General features: G+C 35.6%; 2 protein-coding genes across 4 annotated transcripts; both read right to left on the reverse strand.

Annotated features, from left to right (window-relative positions):
* Positions 1-619: 619 nt before the first annotated feature.
* LOC140044838 (uncharacterized) lies at positions 620-7,898 on the reverse strand. The gene is made up of 2 exons (XM_072089522.1): positions 2,253-7,898; positions 620-1,919 (listed from the first exon to the last, which is right to left on the reverse strand). Exons 1-2 carry the CDS (start codon positions 7,896-7,898, stop codon positions 1,752-1,754), a joined length of 5,814 nt encoding a protein of 1,937 aa, XP_071945623.1. The 3' UTR covers positions 620-1,751.
* Positions 7,899-9,921: 2,023 nt separating this feature from the next.
* Positions 9,922-21,504, reverse strand: LOC140061013 (little elongation complex subunit 2-like). Of its 3 annotated transcripts, XM_072107450.1 has the most exons (13): positions 21,374-21,503; positions 17,561-17,692; positions 17,030-17,198; positions 16,627-16,746; positions 16,164-16,301; positions 15,567-15,680; positions 14,063-14,207; positions 12,086-13,569; positions 11,753-11,882; positions 11,479-11,563; positions 11,299-11,349; positions 10,625-10,860; positions 9,922-10,510 (listed from the first exon to the last, which is right to left on the reverse strand). In XM_072107450.1, the coding sequence occupies exons 1-13, from the start codon at positions 21,397-21,399 to the stop codon at positions 10,422-10,424; spliced, it is 2,919 nt and encodes a 972-aa protein (XP_071963551.1). In that variant the 5' UTR covers positions 21,400-21,503; the 3' UTR covers positions 9,922-10,421. The 3 variants fall into 3 exon arrangements, 2 of the variants coding, with proteins under 2 accessions (XP_071963551.1, XP_071963635.1); XM_072107534.1 differs by lacking the exon at positions 16,627-16,746; XR_011847410.1 differs by lacking the exon at positions 9,922-10,510 and having other exon boundaries at positions 10,781-10,860; positions 11,808-11,882; positions 21,374-21,504.
* Between the last annotated feature and the right edge of the window lie 785 nt (positions 21,505-22,289).

Genomic DNA, 22,289 nt, shown 5'->3' on the forward strand with positions numbered 1-22,289 from the left:
TCGGCCATTTTTCGAAAATTTCCCTGTACTATAGTACAGGGATTTTGTCAAAAAAATGGCCAATTTCGACCTTTTTATTTTTCGATAAAACTGTTTCTATAGCACAATTAACATGCGCAGAGTCGAATAATGGGTTCTGCGCATGTCAATTGTGCTATAGTAACCATTTATGTCAAATATGGTTACTATAGCACAATTAACATGCGCAGAACCCATTAGTCGACTCTGCGCATGTTTATTATGCAATAGTAACCATTTATGTCAAAAAATAAAAGGGTCGAAAATCTGCCATTTTTCGAAAATTTCCCTGTACTATAGTACAGGGATTTTGTCAAAAATATGGCCAATTTCGACCTTTTTATTTTTCGATAAAACTGGTTACTATAGCAAAATTAACATGCGCAGAGTCGAATAATGGGTTCTGCGCATGTCAATTGTGCTATAGTAACCATTTATGTCAAATATGGTTACTATAGCACAATTAACATGCGCAGAACCCATTATTCGTCTCTGCGCATGTTTATTATGCAATAGTAACCATTTATGTCAAAAAATAAAAGGGTCGAAAATCGGCCATTTTTCGAAAATTTCCCTGTACTATAGTACAGGGATCTTTTAAAAAAATTGCCAAAATATCAAGTTTTTAAAATTCAATTATTATGTGATAAAACTGCTCTATATGATCATATATTGCTTTATCATCATCTTAAAGTACGATAGACACCATTTTTGTTGAAAAATAAAAGGGTCGAAAAATGGCAACATTTTTATTTTTACTATACGATGATGGTAATACAATATACGATCATATAAAGCAATATTATCGCATAATAATTGCATGGCATTACATTTCCAATATAAAAACATTGTTTTGTTATTAATCAATCTTTACTAATCTAAAATAGATACGGAATATCCAACACCCTTGGCCAAATCCAGCACTTCTTTCTTCTAATTATTTAGTGACATTATAATATCTTAACATTTCTTAGATTTTGTAAATTATTATTACTCAAGGTATATTCATTCATTCAAACCAATCATACCAGTGAGCCAAAGGCTGAAATGAGTACAATTTTACAGATATAAACACTTTAAAACTAATGTACTAAAACTAGTAACCAAATATTAAAAACCCTGTAACATCTAGAAAAATCATTAAAAAAGCATTGTAACATTTTGTAAAAATCGCATTCAACACCTGAAAATAAAAAATTGATCATGTATTATTATTGGTCCATATTGCCATTTGCTACTGTCAATGTACAAGAAATGATTATCAAAAATTAATGAGTATTATTAGTGTTCAACAACTTCTTATTAAAATTATTAAATATTATATTAGCATTCAACAACTTAACCATATATGATATAGGACTGTTAGCAAACCTTTTGGTACATGTTTTAGGTAAATTAAATGGATGCAATTAGAGTAGTAGTATGCTTTATTCAGATCATTTAAATTTGTTTTAAAATATTTTGTTATTTTTAAAAACTAAAATAATGAATAATTGCTTACTGAAGATTGTATATAATCAGTGACATAATGGCTATATGAGTGCTCACTGGCTAAACCCAGGGGTGCCGGAGCTTATGGAGCTCCTGAGCAGTGCCCAGAGGAAAAAAACAGGCATTAAAGTATGTCAAAACAGTCTAAAAATGCTTGATTCCTCCAGTGTTGGAGGGCCACTTAGTGTTCCTAAACCAGGGGCCTTCAGCCTCTGCGTTATGCCACTGTATATAAGATGGTTTCAGTGAACCACTCCGTCAAAAATTCCATCATGGGCAGCTTGAAGATGGCCATAACATTCATTTTCTGTATCAAAGACTTCAGTGCAAATCCAGCACATTGACTTATGACAACTGGTACAGTGCATTTTCCGGCATCCGCCAGTCTTCTCGATCATAGCCCCACATTTCTGATAATTTAATATAAATCATAATGATTAGCAAGACTATAATTAATAGAAATACAGGTGTATTTTATTTGAATAAATGCCCCTTTGAATAAATGCCGCTTGGGTTAAACGCCCCTCGAAACCTCGAAACTCCCACTCCACCCTCTAAAAAAAAACCCCAAATGTGGTGTTTATTCGAATACCGTAACTCCATACAGCCTGAGTGATACTCAGATGTAAGTTTCATCCATCGCCACACTACTTAAAACACATTTAAATTGCATTTTATATAATTATAATAACACAATCAATCACATGCTATATAAATTATGCAATTCATATGATAAAACTTACACAAATTTTAACATCTTTTTGGTTTTTCTTGGCCCAATCCATCACTCCACCCGTTTCTTTGTTAGCAGTGTACTCTCCACAAGACATGCCAGAATGATCAACTCTACACTTGGTACAAAACTGTTGATTGCACAGAGGGCAGATGAACAACTGTCCTTCGCCGGTTGATGAACGATAAACCATTGTACAGTTTGGTGTGATACAGTACTTGTATTCATTATTGCACTTTTGTGCAATGAAGGTGTCCAGAGTGGCAGCATACAGCTTATCTTTGGTTTCCTTACTCCTGGTTAGTAAATTTATATCACACATAAACAATGACTGGTTGCAATCCCCACTTGCACAGATGGCAGGGAATTTTCTTGTCTCTATACAATTCATTAGCAAATTTACCAAGCATTCTCTACAGTAATTATGACCACATCCTTCCAACCGATGAGAGTCTTTTACTACATCTGAAAAACAAACTCCGCATACATCATCTTGTATAACATCTTCTTGATCAAGCCTAATTCCTTCTTGTTGTAGGCATTCTTTAATCAAGTCTCGGATTTTGTGTTGTGCAGTATCGCTACCAAGAACTACAATCATTCTAGATTTTAATATGTATGAAATAGAATCTGCACTACTTTTTCTTTTTAATTCGATCAAATCAGGACCAAACCATTTGCGTAACTTCTGAAGAGCTCTGCCTTTAGCCTTTGTAAAGTCACCAAGGCTAATTTCACAATGGTTTCTTTCTGCTTCAGAAATGAATTCATTTATTCTTTCTATCATATTTTGTACGTCACCTTCAGTTCCATATACTCTAACAAGACGTTCTCTTCTGTCATAAAATGCCTGTGTGTTTGTATTTTGCCCGGCCTGATTCAAAAACTGGCGCCAATAGTCAACACTGATTTCGTTGATCACTTTTCGACTACCAGGGATGGGTATCTTATTGCCATCAATCAGCTTTACAAACTCTGTTTGCAATTTTATCATGCTCTCAGGATTTTTGAATTCTAAATGAATCACAACATCATTTGACTTGTCTTTTTTATTATCATTAATTCGAATACGTGCATCTTTGAAATCTTTCTCTCCTGTCTGTTTCAGGGACATCAGGTCATCTTTGATAACTTTGTACACATATCCTGGACAAAACAATCTACATTTCACCAGTCGTTTAATTGTCAACTGATGTCCGACATTATTTGGCAAAGATGGGGCTCGAGCCACGATTGTGTTGACCGTGTCAGTTGGTACGCCAGTTAATAATACAAAGGCTGTTACATGTTTACTTCTTAGAGTATCATCTTCATCTCTTGGAGTCTTAAAAGTCCTTTTCGGAGGAAACCTTACATCAATTTTTGCTTTGTCAGTAAAATTAACCAGCAACTCTTTCATATCTTCACAAAATTGGCCATCTGTTTTTTCGATACATGGAGGATTTCGTAGAACTGAAATTTTATTGAATGTAGCGCCTACATTAAAAGAATTGATTGAATCTCCTATGTCTTCTTCAGATATTTTTTCATTTAATCTTGATATGTACAAAGCTGTTGCATCAGTCTTTTTAAATTGACAAGCTACTACTGAACCTTTAATCATCGTCCCATCTAAGGTCTGCCTAATTGTGGCAGCACTATCAACATCTTTACAATTTACAAAGCCAAAATTTTTTGATACACCAGTTTTCCAAGTGGCAACCAGCTCCTGTTTCAATCCATTCTGTTCTTGAATTCCTTGACAGACAGGCTTACATTTCATAGTTTTTTCCTCTGGGAAACACTGTTGTACCAATTTGGCTATTCTTGGTGAAATAAATGTAACTTTACCCCAAATTCCCTTGGTCGCCTGTTTGCTATGGGAAGAGAATTTTAATTTGTCATGTATGTGTTTTTCTAGCTGGTTTTCTTCTAGCCAATTTTCAAAAACTGGAAATGTATTTCCACTGACATCACTTATTTCTAGAGTTCGAAAATCATCTGGCATCAAAAGGAATTTTGGTTCAGCCCCCATTTCAATAACCTGACGAACACCAGATGATGAATGACCAATAGCTACCTCAAGTTGTTGCTTTTCCAGGGAAGCACGTTCTCTATCAACAATTTGTTGAACTAAAATGTTTGACTTAACCGCTACATTTCTTGACACAAATAACCCTATTGTGCCAGTTTCATTACAACATTCAATCACACAAAATGTTGCACTATCTGGTTTCATGGCGCACACTTGTTCTTCAATGCTTCTCAATCCCTGTCCACCTTTTTGTATAATGCGCCCCATAAGTGTTGGCCCGATTCTAGGAACCCTCACTTCATACACTTGATTATCATTTAATGACGTGAAATCAATAGAGCTCGCTAATTGTGGATGATATTCAAAAATCCAGTCACTTTCAACAAGTGTTAGATGCTGAAAAAAATCCTGGGTTGTTCTATTAAATTCAGTGTAAACCATCCACTTTGGAAACACATCTAACGACCTTAACGACGATGATGGATGCAAAAGACCGGTCTTCATCTGGAAAACATTTGTATAACCGGCTTTTGGATGTCCATTGTAGATGCACAGATTCTGGGCATACACAGAGAAAATTAACCTTTGTAAACACCTACTTCCATTTTCACTTTTTCGCCCGACAGTAACTTCATCTCTGCCAGAAAAGAGGTTGTTTGTCTTTAAAGATTTTTTTATATCTTTGATGATTTCAGCCACAACTTTCATAGTTTTTCCATTAACACTCTTTTTGACGCACCATTTAGATCTTGTTTTCTCTGGCTGCTGTTTCCATTCATCATAGACATCTAACATAGTAAATACATCACCGTGTACATTGCTGAAATCTAATTTTGATTCATCAGATTTGCGTTTATCCACATCTGAGCCAGATCTATAGAAGATATTTCCACCAGCTGCAAGAAGACCAGCCACAGTTATACCTTCTTCAGCCATGTCATTCTGAATTGATTTTAAAACCAATTTTGCTAAGCGTGGTTCTAATGTTAGAAATGACATTTTCTTTCCAAGATCAGTAAGGTCTTGAGAATCATTACTAACAGCTCCTAGAAACTCTAGCATTTTCAAAGCTTCTCCTAACGCACCATCTTGAGGAGGCTGAACAAATTCAAAGTGTTTCAAATCTTGAATACCAAGCTGAAGAAGTTGTAGAACAGCCATTCCAAGGTGCACTCTTAAAATTTCAGGTTTGTTGTTTGCTTCCATCTCATCGTAATCCTGTTCTGAATATAGTCTGAAACATTCACCAATTGATGTTCTACCTGCTCGTCCTTTTCTTTGCTCAGCAGATGCTTGGCTAATTGTTGTCACTTCCAACAAACTCATATTCTTTTTTGCATCATATTTACGCTCTTTGACCATTCCGGTATCAATTACATACCTTACGCCATTTATAGTGACCGACGTTTCTGCTATATTTGTAGAAAATACTATTTTCCTTTTACCAGGAGGAGGTGCACTGAATATGGCCATTTGATCTTGTGGTTGTAATTTACCATGGAGAGGAAGTATTTGAGCATTTCCATTATCACCTACGATTCCAAGCCGTTTAGCAAGATCTCCACAAGCTCTTTCTATTTCATTTGCAGATGTCAAAAATACCAAGATATCACCAGGTTTCTTTGTCTCATGTATCATTTGTGCCATGTCTACTGCCTCTTTCACATAATTGGTTTTAACATTAAAGTCGATATCACAGAAGTTTGTTTCTACAGGAAATACTCTGCCAGGAATCTTCATGTATGGACAATTACTGAAATATCTACAAAAAACCTTTTCATCAATTGTTGCAGATGTTATAACAATTTTCAACTCTGGTCTCTTAGCAGAAACTTTCTTGAGAAGGGCAATCAAAATATCTGTGTCAATAGAACGTTCATGAGCTTCATCTATGACAACGCAGGAATAGCTTTTAAGCAACGGATCCTGTAAAAGACTGTTAAGAAGAACTCTATCGGTCATGAATGTTACAACCGTGTTCAAACTTGTTTTTCGTAGAGAGCCAACCATATAACCAATTTGCTCTCCAACCTCACAGCCATACTCCTCAGCAACTCTTTTTGCAAGAGAAATAGCAGCAACCTTTCGAGGTTGTGTACAAGCAATCTTAGTCTCAACATTACTGGAAAACAGAAAATTTGCATCTGCTAAGTATTGTGCGATTTGTGTACTCTTGCCAGACCCAGTTTCTCCTAAAATAACGCATGCATTATTCTTGCCATTAAACACTGTTTCTATAATATAACTCCGGAATGCATATATAGGCAACGGGTTGTCTGCTTTTCTGATTTCACGCCATAGTTCATTTCTGATCTTCCCAACAGTCTCTATGTTGACTGCTTTTTCTATTTCATTTTCCAAATATTTAGTAAAAATCATCAACTGACTTCTAAACAAGTTTAATTGATTCTGTTTGAACATAAAGTCTTGCCTTTCAACTTCAATTCTTTCGGCTTCTTCAATTGGAATGAAATTGTGTTTACGACTGCTGTTTATCTTCGTAACATCATCTTCCAGTTGGTTGATTTCGCAGTTCCATTTATACATGATGGGTGTTATTTTTTCTTCAATATCCTTTTGCAGATTACGTTTCAGATCTTTGAATATCGCATCTTCGATTTCTACATCATGCTCTAGTAGTCTAAGATCTAACATCTTCCCCTTGTAATGCACTCCATAAAGTCTTCTTAAGGCATTAATTGCTGAAGTACGATTTCTGTACAAAAGCGTTGCTCTATCGTTTCTTATTTTTATCTTACATAACTTTTCTTGGCATATCTCTGGGTTTGTCAGTAATGCAGCTAAGTCTCCCTCTTGAGTTTTTGGTGGAAGATTAGTAATTTCAAGGCATTTTGCATCTTCAAAATTCATTGGTGGTTCCTTGGGACATAGAGGAATATTCATTGCTCTATGCTTGATTTGACTATGCGGGCGACCATGTTTAGCAAAATGCATTGGTGGTTCCTTGGGACATAGAGGAATATTCATTCCTCTATGGCTGCTGGTATGACTATGCATGCAATCATTTTTAGCAAAATGCATTGGTGGATCCTTGGGACCTAGAGCAATTTCCGTTGCTCTATGCCTGGTATGACTATGCATGCGATCATCTTTAGCAAAATGCATTAGTGGTTCCTTGGGACATGGAGGAATATTCATTGCTCTATGCCTGATATGACTATGCATGCGATCATGTTTAGCAGTGAGATCACTTGATCCGAATTCTTCATTTACACCCATTATAGAACTTGAATTAACTGTAAAATTTGTTTCAACCAGTTGAATGCACCGATTGGCTTCTTCTCTCGATTTAACCTGCACATTGATATCAGAAAATGGTTTTGCAGTTTCACTGTTTCGAAAGCTGAATGAGGTATATTTTATGGAATTGTTGTCAAATAATTTTATAATTTGTGCATCAGAATTTGGAGGTATTTGAACACCAGTAAAGCAAATTACCGTTGGCTGTTCAACGGTTTTTGTAGCATTGGGATGATATCGAGAGACAGATCGCACTCGCCTAGTAGTAGTAGGTTGCTCTTTTACAGTTCTAGAATCTCTAGAACGTGATCTACCATGATGCTGTTTCAAATGGTTTTCCCGATGCTTTCCAGATGAATGATCTGATTCGGAGTTGCGCATCTTGTATAACCTGTAATTCAAATGTAACAAATAAAAAAATGTTTCAAAATACTAACAACCATGATAATTCTTACCTACCTACCTACTTGCAATGTAGGAGTCACCATCATCCTACTCTAGCTCAATAATGATACAGCACCAGTAGTACTATTACTGGGGCCTATTGTAATACCCTAACTGTAGCAGTGGCGTAACAGGCGGGGGGGCAGGGGGGGCGGAATACCCCCCTGGCGGATATTACCGGGTTGAGAAGCATTCGATCGGGCTGGGTAACAAGTAAAAAAAATAAAATAAAATACAAAGAAGGGATAGAAGAAAGAAAATATAAGATAAGAATAAAATATACGATATATGATATGGCTTCAAATGAGTCACAGTACAGTATGATATTCAAGTAAGATGATATGAAATACACAAAATCCTGACTGACAACTCGTGGGAAGACGCACTGCTTATCAGTACATTAACATGCGGTCAGTTGACTGTGGTTTTTGGCGTCTTTTATCTAAGCCGCCATCGCGGGCATCTCATACACAATTGTGACGCTGTGCTGTGCGTGTGAGGCCACCTTAAAAAAATACACTCCTACTAATCGTATGTAACGCGCTAGCGATCAGCAAAATGAACGTACTTTCGTGGCTGGCTGTCACTCCAATACTCAATCTTTCACAGGCATACTAACACAACACTACGATTGTTTACTACAGGTCTAGTCAAGCCTTAATAAATTTAATTAATATAAATCGACATAAGAATATAAAGTATATTTTAACTAAAATATAAAAACCTAACACTAAATTTACAAGATAAATTCTATTTGATAACTGCTGAACATCGTGGCACAGAGCATAGTTGTTTGCTTGACATAAAAGGGTATTCCCCATCACAGGTCTCTGCGTGCGTGTGACGTGCCCAGCCAGCTGCTTGATAGTATAGAGAGAAAGCATGCAGCTCACGCAAGTGCAAGATGCAATGGTTGAGTGAATTCAGGGATCACCTTAATTCCATGGTTTGTTACCTAAACACCACATGATGGTGAATATGCCTGTTAAAGTCTCAATGATACGATCCCTTAATGTACCATGTTGTTGTTGTTAGGAGGCTTAAAGGGAGGAGGGATCTAGCCTAGTTTCGGTCGGCAAGAGAATGCCTTCCTCTGACAATTTAAGGTCGGCAATTGAAATTCGTGGGCTGGAAATTTCACCAAATTATATAGTTCATAAACAAAAGAGTTTAGCCGGAAATGCGATTTGCGGCCATACATAGGCCTATAGAGAAAAAAAAATTCGAGGGTATGGTTCCACTAAACAATTTAACGATCCACCCCGCCGTCAAACCTGGTTACGGCCCTGTTTCAGTCTTCTAACCGGAAAAATTACTACCTTTGCCAGGTGCGGATCCAATGTTAGATTGGGTTTTCACATGTTCAAATGTTATGTCACCTGAGTTTTTAACGGTGGAAAATGTACGATCATTTTGCTGATTGCTGTGCAATAAATGGGAGTGTTATTTCCAGGCCAACTACTACTAGTTAGGCGCCATTTATCATGAATTTTATGTGCGAGAGTACCATTTCCGACGATCTAGGGGTGTCATTTACCAAAATTCGCTTCGCCACAGCCCCCACCATGGGGGGGGGGGGGGGCTGTGGCTCAAGTACTTGGTGTCTGGAAGGATTTTCCCCTCTTTGCCCCCCCTGACAAGACCCCCTTGTTACGCGGCTGAACTGTAGGTTTTAAAAATAAAATTATTTTCTTACCTGTTAATTAGTAATTAGTACCACGTACGTTTATACTGTAATAATTGTTGTGGAACAGTTAGTTTCTTCGTTTTATTTGCATTAGAAACATTAATTTATAATACAGTAATGAAAACTGCCAGCAGTAATTGCAGACTTTTGGAATTTCCAAATTCTCAAAATCTGGTAGTCCTCATAACACAAAACTATAGGTGGCGCTATTTCATCTGACTTAATAGTACCATTTTCTGTATTATATATACAGTATTTAATTAGTTACATTGGTATTATTTTTCAGCTTTCGTTGAAAATGTTCTCTTCTCTTCTAATCTAAATAACAGCATTTTTTTTTAACACATTTTTTTTTAATCCATTTTATTTAACTGCTGCTTGAGAAATACTTACAACTAACAGTAGCATATAATGTAGTACAGAAATAACAGTAGTTATGGAAGGGTGTACTGGGAATGTGGAATAGAATCTGCATACCAATGGCCGCGACCTCTGACCGCGCACGCGTAATATCAAACACGTACACGTCACACAGATCCACTGACTGCTGATCATAGAGAACACTCTTTTACTGAAGAGGCTACCCAGTATAAAGAAATAATATTTATTTATTTATTTTTTTAAATTTAAATAAGTTTTCATCACTTATCAAATAAATGGCGGAAAACATCGATCGATTCACTTCATCATCATATATATTATTAGCGCTCCTTCATTTCAGAGAGTCTGCATTTCAGAAAGTCTGCACATCTGCCCCTTGATGAAACCCAGGTCTACAGTTTCCCATTCTTTTTCTTTCTATTCCTTCTTTTTTTAATAGCTGTGGGGTTTTCTCCTACCTTCTTGTTCACAGTAGTCACATCTATGGAACAATATAGATAGAAGATACATTTGTATTTAAAGAGAGAAACCAGGATGCTAAAATAAAAACAATTTAAAAAGTAAAATGGTAAAGAAAAAAAAAAGCAATATTTACCAGTGTTTGGTGGAAATGTTGCCGGTATCCTAAATAGATCGGTATGTTGTTTGAGTGGTTGATTGGTATCTAATGGTAACCATGGGTGGTTTGTAGCCCCATACTGCCCTAGATGGTGTTTCTGGTGACATGTGTGAAGGTCATAGGAGCTCTTTGTAGCAGGTTGTGTATTCTGATATATGCATGCATGAAGATCACCCGTGTTATGGGATAAAAGATATTCGCTTTCTGAAAGGCTAAACAAAATGATTTACAATTATACAAGAATTTCTGCCTACTAAATGTCTAGTCTAATACAGATCTTTTCTTCTTAATCTCTGACAAACTCTGTCACTATCAAACTAGTTTTACACAAAAAAAGTGTGATGTGTGTACCAAATATATATTTTGTCAAGTTTGATAGTGTAGACAAAGCTTTAATTTTATTTATTAATTATATTTCAATCTTTCTATTAAGCTAAAGTTAAATTAGCTCTTGGAAAAAAACCCCAATTGTTTAGGTTATCGTTATGGGAATCTTACTAACATTTTCTCCAGAGCCACAATTCTTTATTGCTTAATCCACACATCACACTACATACAACGTCAGAAGTCAAGTACAATTACATAATGAGGAAGCTGGAACATGCAGCCAAACTTCCTCTCTTTTAAATAGTGACATTTTAAAATCTTACCTATACATATTTTTTAGACATGAATGCAACATTTTCATAGATTGTCCAGGACTGTAAATAAACATAACAATTATGAATATGACTGTAGAAGTGAAATAATTAATCAACCAGGTATTTCTGTACACTTCTGTTTCATGGTTTTGTGTTTTTACCATTATTTACTAAAAAAATCCAACTCACTTGAATGGAACCAAAGGATTTAAAACATTATTTAAATCATTATATTCGAACTTTAAAAGCTCAGATGTGAAGACATCGATCCGACCTGTAATTAGAATTAAACACAAATCAAGTGGTTCAGATGACTTGTTCTTTGGTGGCAGCACAAAACTTGAAGGGACCCTTAGAGGAGAAGAAAATTGTGAGTGTGTCGTCCACACCTGTGTCCAATTAAGACCAGTAGGCTTCAAGTCGCAGGTTATTCCCCCCATTTACAAGTATTACACTAATTTACCTCTGGCTAATTGAGCTCCAGGTGTGAGAAACAGCTTCAACCATCCACAACATACCTCACTAACTGTCAACATCTCATGGCCAAATATAGCCTGGTATTCCAATTTGGGTTGAATATGTAATGGAACTTCCTGGCAACCGAAAGAAAGAAAGACATATAAACACATAAACTTTTCATAAATGATAAAAACAATTTTAGAACACAACACAAATATGGTAGTGATATGACATCATCATGTCCATATATGGTCACATCACATTTTTTTATCACATAAAGTTTGATAGTGTAGACAGAGCTTTATATACAATAAAATGAGAATAGAGGAAGACTGACCTGTTGTGTTTTATCAGTTGTTGACCTGCCATCAATTTGAGATTTTACAAGAATTTTGAATTTACCAAAACTCCATAAACTATACATGTGTTCTGCCTCATCAGTAATTGATGGTGATTGGGCATTTGATTTATCTTTACCATCACATTCAATGTTCCCAGAAAATTGTTTTATACATTCTTGATGTTTTGTAACAGGTGCATTTTCGGTTACAGCACAATTGGGGGATTCTTTTGAAATTTTCAAATTGGAGTTATCTGTTGCTAAATTATTATTAGAAGAAGTCCTTTTTGGGGGATTCTTAGGCAACACTAAAAGCACATCTCTGTCCTCTTTGTCTGGTGACAGAGGTGTCTGTTCTGTTGATTCATCACTGAATCGATTAGAATTAACTACATCATTGTCTGCTGACACTGTGGAGTTTTTCTTCTGCTGTCCATTTTGCAGCTTCAAACTTTCTTGAGACGTCTCACAAATTCCTTTAAGTCGCTTACTTTTTAACAGTGTAGACCCATCCAGTGTATTGGTCAATGCTTGAGCCATCACAATTTGACTCTGGTTTGTATTAATATGAGATTCTTTGCCTTCATTTTCTTCAACCTCTTTCCTTTTTCTACTTCTCGTCACAATGCTTTTAGGAGAATCTTTCTCAATGATGTCGCTTGGTTGTGACGGACTCATGAACTTGTTTTTATTTGATTCATCATTACTACTGGAGTCAAGAGCTATCACCAGTTCATGTTCAGTATCACTGCTATCACTAATAAATGGTTTATCTTTGATGACCAATGTGTCAGAGTTCTTTTTTGGAACTTGAAATATGACATCACTGCCCTCTGGCAGAGATTCTTTTTTGTTTTGATCACTGAGATCCACGAGCTTCAAAGACATTTTACTATTTTGAAATTGATCTTTGGCACATTTAGAAGATATTGAACTTGAAGCCACCAGATGATCACCAGGTTGGTGTACTGTTTGAACAAAGGTTCTATCAGATTCATGGCTTTCATTAGTTCTTAGTTTCACTTCTGAAGCATCATCTAGAATGCTTGAATTATCATCTGGGTAATCCTGAATCGAATCTAAACTTTCCTGACAACTGGTTAATGTCTTTTCTGCTAAATCATTCTCTTTTTCGTGTTTATTTTTCAATAGTTTCTGTGATATTTTATATTTGGTACTGCTTTTGAGTAATTTATCTTCATTTCCTTTTAAACAAGTAAATGTCTCTAGTTTGTTGATGTCATTCTCATTACCAAAATCAAATATTTCATCTGTTGTTGGTGAAGTATGTAATGATTTTATTGCGGTTTCCATTTTTCTTTCATCTGTTTCCGGTTTACTTTCTTTTGTATTTTTCCCAATGAAAAAATGTTTTAAAGCCTCCATGTGATACATGGTATTTTGAACTTTTGGCAGATACAATTTCTTCATCAATGGAGTATTTATGACAATAACTTTCTTCTTAGAAGTTGAATTCTCCACTGAAGAGCACAATAAAAGTAACATGTTTAAACAGTTTTAAATAATGTACACATTACTTCTTATATTAATGTGTGTATATAATTTATCTAATCTAACCATTTTCTATGTAAAATCTGCAGCACCATTCCATCAGGAACACAAAATAGAGATGTTAAGCTCTGTCTACACCATCAAACTAGTTTGACAAATAAGTGTGGTGTGCCCAAATATGGTAGTGATATACCCAAATATGGTAGTGATATACCCAAATATGGTAGTGATATGACATCATGTCCATGTATGGGCACATCACATTTTTTGTCACATAAAGTTTGATAGTGTATACAGAGCTTTAAAAAGCCAAAAAACATGCATCTGAACTAATGGCAGATATATCAAGCCAGAAGGAACTCAGGGACACAAATGGCAGCACATTTTACTACAGTCATTATTAGAATCAGTCTAGCATTAGATAGCAAGAATGTGCCAGTACCACTAACTAGGCCTACTTACTTTGCACAGTAAATGGAATCTCCCACTGCTGTTCATAGTGTGGTGAGTGGTTATCAAGCATAGTAAGAAAGGCTTCGCTAGACACTATGAAGTCAACTGGGTGCTTGGCTACCAGGCTTGCTATTACAGGGTCAGAGGTCAAATCCTTAAAAAATAGAGAATATATAAAAACCTTGGATTTGAATAAGGCCAAATAAAAAAACATACTTGTTAAGCGTCACCGCCCGCTCCCGATTATCCAGCGGCCTCTCTTTTTATTTTTTTTTTATTACGGAAAGTTCAGTGGCCCGGCCTCCAGAGTAGGGCTCGAAATTCACGCTAGCAAACTAGGATTTTGCTAGTAGATTCTTCATAATTGCTATTTGAAAATTTCAAAACTAGCAAATGTTTGTTAGGCTAGTGTAATTTTTGAAAAATACGTACTTTTTAGCTTAGACAACGCTAGCCGCCGATCGCTCTATGTCGACAACGGCAATTTGGTGAAAACAATTGTTTCATTTACACGCCGCCGATTTACGTCAAGTAAACGCGAATAGCACCGTGAATCATGTAATGTGGTAAACAGCAAGCTTTTTCCCCAACACATTAAATCATGTGCATTTAGTACGTCGCTGAGGATTACATCATCAGTCACGTGATTACAGAATACGCGATTATCAATTTAGGGATTTAACAAAATAAATATTTTGCCTACACAGTGGTCGAAGCGCGTTTTTTTATAGGTTCGTAAATAGGAAACACCCCATACATAATGGACTCTACCAATTTTGTTTACGATGATCTCGCGCTCGAGATCGGCACACCACCACCACGAGGTCCTGTTGGGCGATGGGTTTCCTTATGCCTGGTTTACCTGTGGAATAATTACATACACTTTTTGCATCACAACTTTAAATACTGATTTACACAGCAATTGGCAAAGGATTCATCAAAGAAGAATGAATACGTTGAATAAAAATTCACTTAAAGCAAATGCCGTAAGCTGTTTTCAAACTATAAATCAGCCCACTATTTAGTATTATTGAGACCAAATCATGCTTCTCGCGATAGGGAATTTCCTGGATAGATGAGTCGAGTGAGAGACGGCGGATGGCCGATGAGTGAGGTGGGGGTAGCAGCTTGGACGGATTAGTTAGCCTAGGGCCTACAATTTCGCTTGGTGGCAATTAAATTTAATGTTTTAATTACGTCTGGATATAAACAATACAAAACTCAATTTTGTCATAAGCAATAATATTTCATACAAGTCAATTTTGTTCTGTTTCGCATTTTAAAAGTTTGACGTTTCGTCCTAAAAAAAGTGGAGCAAAACGTCCACCGCGCAAAAATATACCTCTATAAAAAGTAAAAAAAAAAAATAAAAAAACCGTCCCCCCGCCCCTGAAAATTTATGAGGGTGTGACGCTTAACAAGTATATTTTTTTATTTGGCCTAATACTACGAATGTGAAATAAATGACCTCTAGTCAACAAGAAAGAAAAAAATTGAAATTGATGGTAGTTACCTGGTAACAAGGAGAGTCAATTTTGTCCAAAATGTCTTTGTTGATACCTTGAGTCCTTGTAAAAGATTTGTAGCTGCTGCAAGAGGGCTTAGAAGTTGTTGCCTTGTTACCATCCTACAGCAACCAACAACAATTTATATTAAACTAGAAATACACTATAACATGCATGTATGACTATGTATCGGCTGAGGTATTCTGTACCTGTATTTTTCAGGAGATGTTTTACTTGTTAACGTTGCCAGATTGTTGTGATAAATTTTCTCAAATAATATAACACTTAATTAATACATATTCATATCCTTAACCAGGCCCTTGTCTTTTAAGGCGAGCGAGTGCGATCACTCACCTAGCACACTCCTAAACTGCCCTTGAGGAGTGCGATTTACAACACGCTTAAATTTGGTAAACTTCTACACACCAACATACAAACAGCACACCTACAGCACCACTAAATGTATTGAGGAGTGCACTTTGTAGCACACCTATAATTTTCGAAAGACAAGGCCTGCTTAACAAATAAATATTGAAAGTCAAGGTTGCCAGAATATGTGATAAATGTTACCAAATAATATAACAATAATTAATAAATCTTCAAACCTTGACAAATAAATATTGAATGAACCTCATGATGGAATCAGTTTTGTAGACGGCGCCCGCTTTTAAGCTGATTGTTTGTTGTAAAGTGTAATAACAAGGTACAGAACAGATACGCTTCAACGAGCATTCAAGGTATTTCTGTAAGACACAATTGTCTAAAATCAGTTTCTTACTAATGTAATAAAATGTATTACATAATCCTTATCTTTAACGCATTTCAAACAAAAATGGACTGTACTGTAATCAAACCTAATCGCATGGGTTAGTTCACTCATTAGTCTTCACTATCAAGTAACTTTAATTAACAAAACAATGTGATGTGCCCATATATTGAAATGATGTCATATCACTACCATGTTTGGGCACATCACACTTTTTTTTTCAAACTAGTTTGATAGTGTAGACAGAGCTTTAGGCATCAGGTATGAAGCCCACTTAATACTGTCATATACTGATTAAATACCTTCATATACTGATTGACCTTTGAACTTGTAAATGAATAATCTTCAGGGTGTTGTAATGAAATTGACCTCAGGTAGTTCATAAACTCTTCCTGTTCTTGACCAACTTGCATCTGCAAAGTCTAGTACAAAGTTCAGCATACTGCAACATTAGTCAAAGCTCTCTACACTCTCAAACTAGTGTGACGTGCCCAAATATGGTAGTGATATGCCCAGCCCAAATATGGTAGTGACATGTCCATATATGGGCACATCACATTTTTGTCACATAAAGTTTGATAGTGTAGACAAATTTTAAGCATATTGATATTAGTGAACTACAATATCTCTATGGTCTAATGACATTTGTCATTTCAATGTACAGTACTAATATAGAAAGTAGAAGTAAATTCTAAAAACATTTACCTTAAAATGCTCAATTTCTTTTAACTCTTTCTGAGATGGGTGCTGTGCTGGTGGGCCTGTTGACAACTTGTGATATAGTTCCAGATATGTTCTCTGCTGTGACCGAGATAAAAAAGACTTCCTGGGATACGGGCATCCTACTTTTGGACTTTCCAGATCTGGGTTCAAACTTAAGTCAGATAAATCAAATTTGATTAGATATTAACGGTAACTTTAGAAAACAAAATAATATATGGATTATATTTATGTTGTCATAGGTAAATAATGCAGGCCTTGTCTTTTGAAAATCATAGGTGTGCTACAAATTGAACTCCTCAATACATTCAGGGGTGCTGTAGGTGTGCTTTTTGTATTTTGGTGTGTAGTAGTTTCCAAATTAAGGCGCGTTGTAAATCGCACTCCTCAAAGGCAGTTAAAAGACAAGGCCTGATAATGGGACCATTTCTGGGGTCACACGGTACCATACTCCATCCATAAAAAAAAAAAAGAGTTTCGTGGTTGATTGGCTCCATATTTTTTGGTGGTTTTTACCTTTTTAGAAAATCTTCATTTGATTTGTCATTTGTATCACTGTACCATTCTTTCATAACTCTCTCCAAAGATGGTTTTATGGTGAGTCTTTTGTAGCTTTCTTCTGTAAAGAATGACTTCGGCTCTTGAAAACTGAACAAATAAATATAAATTAAAACTGCTCTGTGACTGTTTATATAAAGGATGTAGTTTCATGTGCTACGGTGAACTCGTTCAAAGCTAAAATTAACGTTACATGGTCCAACCACCCGCTGAAGTTTTCACCTTATATTGAATATGATTTTATCGTTAAGAGGGGCTTTTAAGCACGGAGTGCTTTGCCTCGATCCCGTAAAAGAAAGTGTACGGGAAACAAGTAAACAAGTAGAGTTATTTATTTATTTTTACTTATTTTTTATCATATATTTTTGTTGTTCTGTTTTTATTTTTGTAAGTTATATATATTGTACATACAGTTTACGTATTATGTATTTTCATACAGATCAAATGAATTAATTAGTTTACATTTTGTTCTGATGTTATGTGTTAGTATTTAGAACTTTGTACCTTGATGTTTCTTTGTATTTTGTCTGTAAAATGGATGCACCATTAACTGATAATAATGTGTGCCACCGATATGAAGGTGATTCCTATGAATAAATATATCAGGCCTTAACCATTTGTATACCATACATCAACAGCAAATAACCTGCCAAGAAATATAGTTGCCTACTGTACAGATGAATCAAGCACTACCTATGTAGGAACTTCACACACATATTTGCGTAAAGTTATGCAAATTGCTGTTGTAAATATAGCGAACGCACAACGAGCGATCTCGCTCTCTCTCTGCGTCAAGTTTTCAACGAGAAGACATCGACATATTTATGAGCAAACCATTGCGAGTTTTAGTACAAGTTTTACGATAATAATTAGTTGTCCTAATTATTAGCACTATTACAGTACATTTTGATATTTAGCGTTTTAACTTTACATATTTTACTACGTGTTACTGTATGTTATCGTGTTTCAATTATTGTACCGTTGTATATTATTATTGTCCTGAACTAGCCTAGCCTAACCTTACACTGCGCACGTACGTACGCGCTTCGTGTGGATATGTGGTTTCTACACTCCGTATAGTTTATTTACTTCGAGCCTAGGATACTTCCAGCTTTGGACATCGTTTGACTGCTACAATACTCCATTACCGTATTCTAAATAGGGGGCCTAGGGTAGGCCTAAGTAGAGACCGAATTACTTATTCCCTAAACCTACTTACTACTACTATAGTAGAGCTAACATGCAAGCATGTAAGGATGATCCAAGCATAGAGGATTTTCCATTAGTCACTACCTAAGTACCGAAATAGTGCAGGCTATTGCGTAGTGCGAACTGACTAGAAAACAAACAATATACCAAAAAGGTGTCTGATCATTTCGGCCGCCAGTCATTTCGGCCGCCGGTTATGGAACGCCCAAAATCATGAAACGCCAAAAAAGACAAAATATGTATTGTTCATTTCGGCCGCCAGAATCGTCAATATTGTTAATAACGTATTGTTACTTACTTACTTGTCAAAAAGGGTGTATACATGTGCCTATCGCCTGAATAGACGTGTGTAAATGGTGTCAGATGAAATCGGTCGCGCTTGAAATCGATCGCGTTTGAAATCGGTCGCGATAAAATAAACATCCGGTATTTTGTATGGAGCGCCGCTAGATACGCTTTTTATCCTATTAGTTACGTTTGATATCGGTCGCGTTTTATTTTGGTCGCGCTAATTTGTATATGGCGCATTAGATACATTTTTAATGAAAACGGTCATTAGACATTATGTTTTTAGTTAATTGTGAATATTGGAATTTCTAATAATACTGTTTGACATTTTTTTAAACCTCGATCGTTATTTTTTAAGTACAGTAAATATTAATATTTATCTCATTATTTATAAATAATTTGTGTTTCCATTTTATCTTACAGGTTTTAATGAATTGTAATGTGTTCTTTTAGCATGCCGTTGTTTAAGGTTTTGAAAATAAATAATAATTTAATAGTTAAACAAGTAGTAGACGCGCCTATTGCGTATTTTTTAATCACAGTTAACTACGAAACTCGTTCTATACCTGCAAGTGGATACCAGCTCAATGAGGTTTATGCAATAAAGGAATTTGATGCATGATGATGATTTTTGCATTCGATATCCGCCACTCTGACGACGTGAGCATGGTTTAGGATAATAATAAAATATATAGATAATATTCCGTTATAAATCAATCTACCAGCCCTACAGTATGTCTATGATGTACAATGATAGATGTGAGAATAATGTTTGGATAATAAAGGTGGACACGATTTTCAAAGAGGTACTGATATTTAAACATTTAGATTTACGAACGTCGTATGGATGTTATGTGAGACTACTTACTTAATTATTTACATTAAATGATTATTGTAAATAAAGAAATAACAGATATTTTTCAAATTAAAATCTATAGTATCGACGTACAGTATACGTAAATTATATACATCGTTTCCCAAAAACACGTGCAGGAGGCCTATAGACGTTTTAAAAGTATGGTTATTAGTAATAGACGTCATCTTTACCTGGCCATGAACAACGATCGTACGTGTTTTGTCCATGATTTGACACACTAACAAGTGCGTGCTTTTTAAAAAGGGGAAACCCCGTCAGCAAAATAACGCATTGTTAGAGGAAACATTAGAAATAAAAGTATACACGTGATTTGTCTCAACAATTATTATTGTACACTTAATAATATTATCCTACATAAAGTATGTAAATAAAATAAAAAAATAAAAATTATGTGATCGAATAGTATGTTGTTAACGACATGATATAATCTGCCACAGTATGCATAAGTATAACAATGGATACGCTGGCTTTACGGGCTATACATTGTAACAATTATTGTTTTTAAATAAATTGTTCTCTTTTACGTAATTGTTTGCATAATAAAGGACAGACGTATATTCTCTATATAATATATTAATTACAGTACATATAACTGGAGGTAAATTATTATATGCCTGATATAATATTTACCTAATTTAATATTTAAACGTGTTTAGAAATGACTATTTTGGAAAGACATAGTCCATCTCCGATACCTGTGAAATACATTTAAAATTAATAATGATTGATAACCAAATAAAAAATATCCACATAAATAATCTAGCCCCTAAAAAATATCAATTAAATCTATATAAATGAAGAAAATGTATATCCCGCTAGCATGCATCCCGCTCCATACAAAATAGGGCGACCGATTTCAAACGCGACCGATATCATCAAAAAACCGTGTAAATCATTAGTTTAGTAGTTTTAACTAAAGTATTTCTACACGACTTATTTTATTTCACAGTGGTTGTTGTGGGGGGGGGGGAGGGGCTGAGAGGTTGTAGGGCTCAGTCAGGAAGAAGCCGACGAATGACAGTAAAATAGCGCAACTCTATACAAATCATCAAAAAGTATGATCGTTTTTGTTGATTGCTGCTTGAATACGCACGTCTATTCAGGCGATAGGCACATGAATACACCATTTTTTATAATTGAGGCGTGCCATACATTAACAATATTGACGATTGGCGGCCGAAATTAACAATACATATTTTGTCCTTTTTGGCGTTTCATGATTTTAGGCGTTCCATAACCGGCGGCCGAAATGACTGGCGGCCGATATGCACTGTGACCACCAAAAAAGGGCATTTTTTTTGTCCACACCACTGCACTGGCACAGTTCGGCCTAAAAACGCATGGCCTACATTCTAGGCTTAGATCAAATGAATAACAACCACCTAACAAATACTTACCAATCATCAGGATCCTTACTTTCCATGTTTAAAGGCAATGATGGCTTCGTACAATTTATAAACAACAAACTAGGCCTTATTAGGCCTAGCCCTATTTTATCTTACCATACACACGCCAGGCAGCATGCAGTGCAAAGATCGATGCAGTGTGACCGATACCGACTCTGTACACGTAAGACGTGTGAGAGTGTGACGAAAAAAACAGCGAAAGTCGAGCGTTTTTTTTAGGAGTATTTATAGTATGACACGCCATATTGGAAATAAACGGTTCGTTTTTATTTCTAATTTTCAATTACAGAATTATTATATTAGATCAAAAACATTCTAATAATTTAACTATCATTTGCTTTATGTTTCATACATTTTGGGATTGTTTGCTTTTATTTTATTTTTCCATTTTCTTGGAAGTAAAACATCAGATTGAACTACTATAAAAATTCTGACTAGTTTTTATAGCAGAATTTTGCTCAATTTTGTATTTGATCATTTTAGGAGATTCAGGTGTTTTTTGTTTGTTTGTTTTTTTTTTGCCGTGATTTTTTCATGCCCATCTATACTAGCTGAGCTTTAGGGGGGAAATGGAGTAAAAAACCCATACACAAAAACCAAAACACGTCACCGTTTCTCATTTATTGGTGTTATGCACCTCATGAACTGACCAATCTTTGGCGTCAATGTAAAATCATCAACAGTTGATTTTCGATTAATTTTAAGACAGTAGACAGTTTTCGAATTGTTGATTATAAACCATAAAATGAAGAGGTGGTCAAAAGGACGTTCGATGTAAATTTGTCTTCCTCCGCTCAACTGGAATTATGACGTACCAAAGTGACGTAGGCAAAATCAGAATCACCATATCTGACATCTAATCAGATATGTATTGTTTTCTTCTCGGTTCATCCGTAGAGCAAAAACC

The sequence above is a fragment of the Antedon mediterranea genome, chromosome 1 (assembly GCF_964355755.1).
Source record: "Antedon mediterranea chromosome 1, ecAntMedi1.1, whole genome shotgun sequence".
Lineage (NCBI taxonomy): Eukaryota > Metazoa > Echinodermata > Crinoidea > Comatulida > Antedonidae > Antedon > Antedon mediterranea.

Coding starts and splice junctions, on each gene's coding strand:
- LOC140044838 (XM_072089522.1), bottom strand. CDS start 7,898: ATGCGCAACTCCGAATCAGATCATTCATCTGGAAAGCATCGGGAAAAC. Junction 1,920..2,252: donor AAAAAGATGTTAAAATTTGT/GTAAGTTTTATC, acceptor TTAAATTATCAG/AAATGTGGGGCTATGATCGA.
- LOC140061013 (XM_072107450.1), bottom strand. CDS start 21,399: ATGGAAAGTAAGGATCCTGATGATTG. Junction 17,199..17,560: donor AATGAAGATTTTCTAAAAAG/GTAAAAACCACC, acceptor ATCTGACTTAAG/TTTGAACCCAGATCTGGAAA. Junction 16,302..16,626: donor AGGTCAATCAGTATATGAAG/GTATTTAATCAG, acceptor TGTGTCTTACAG/AAATACCTTGAATGCTCGTT.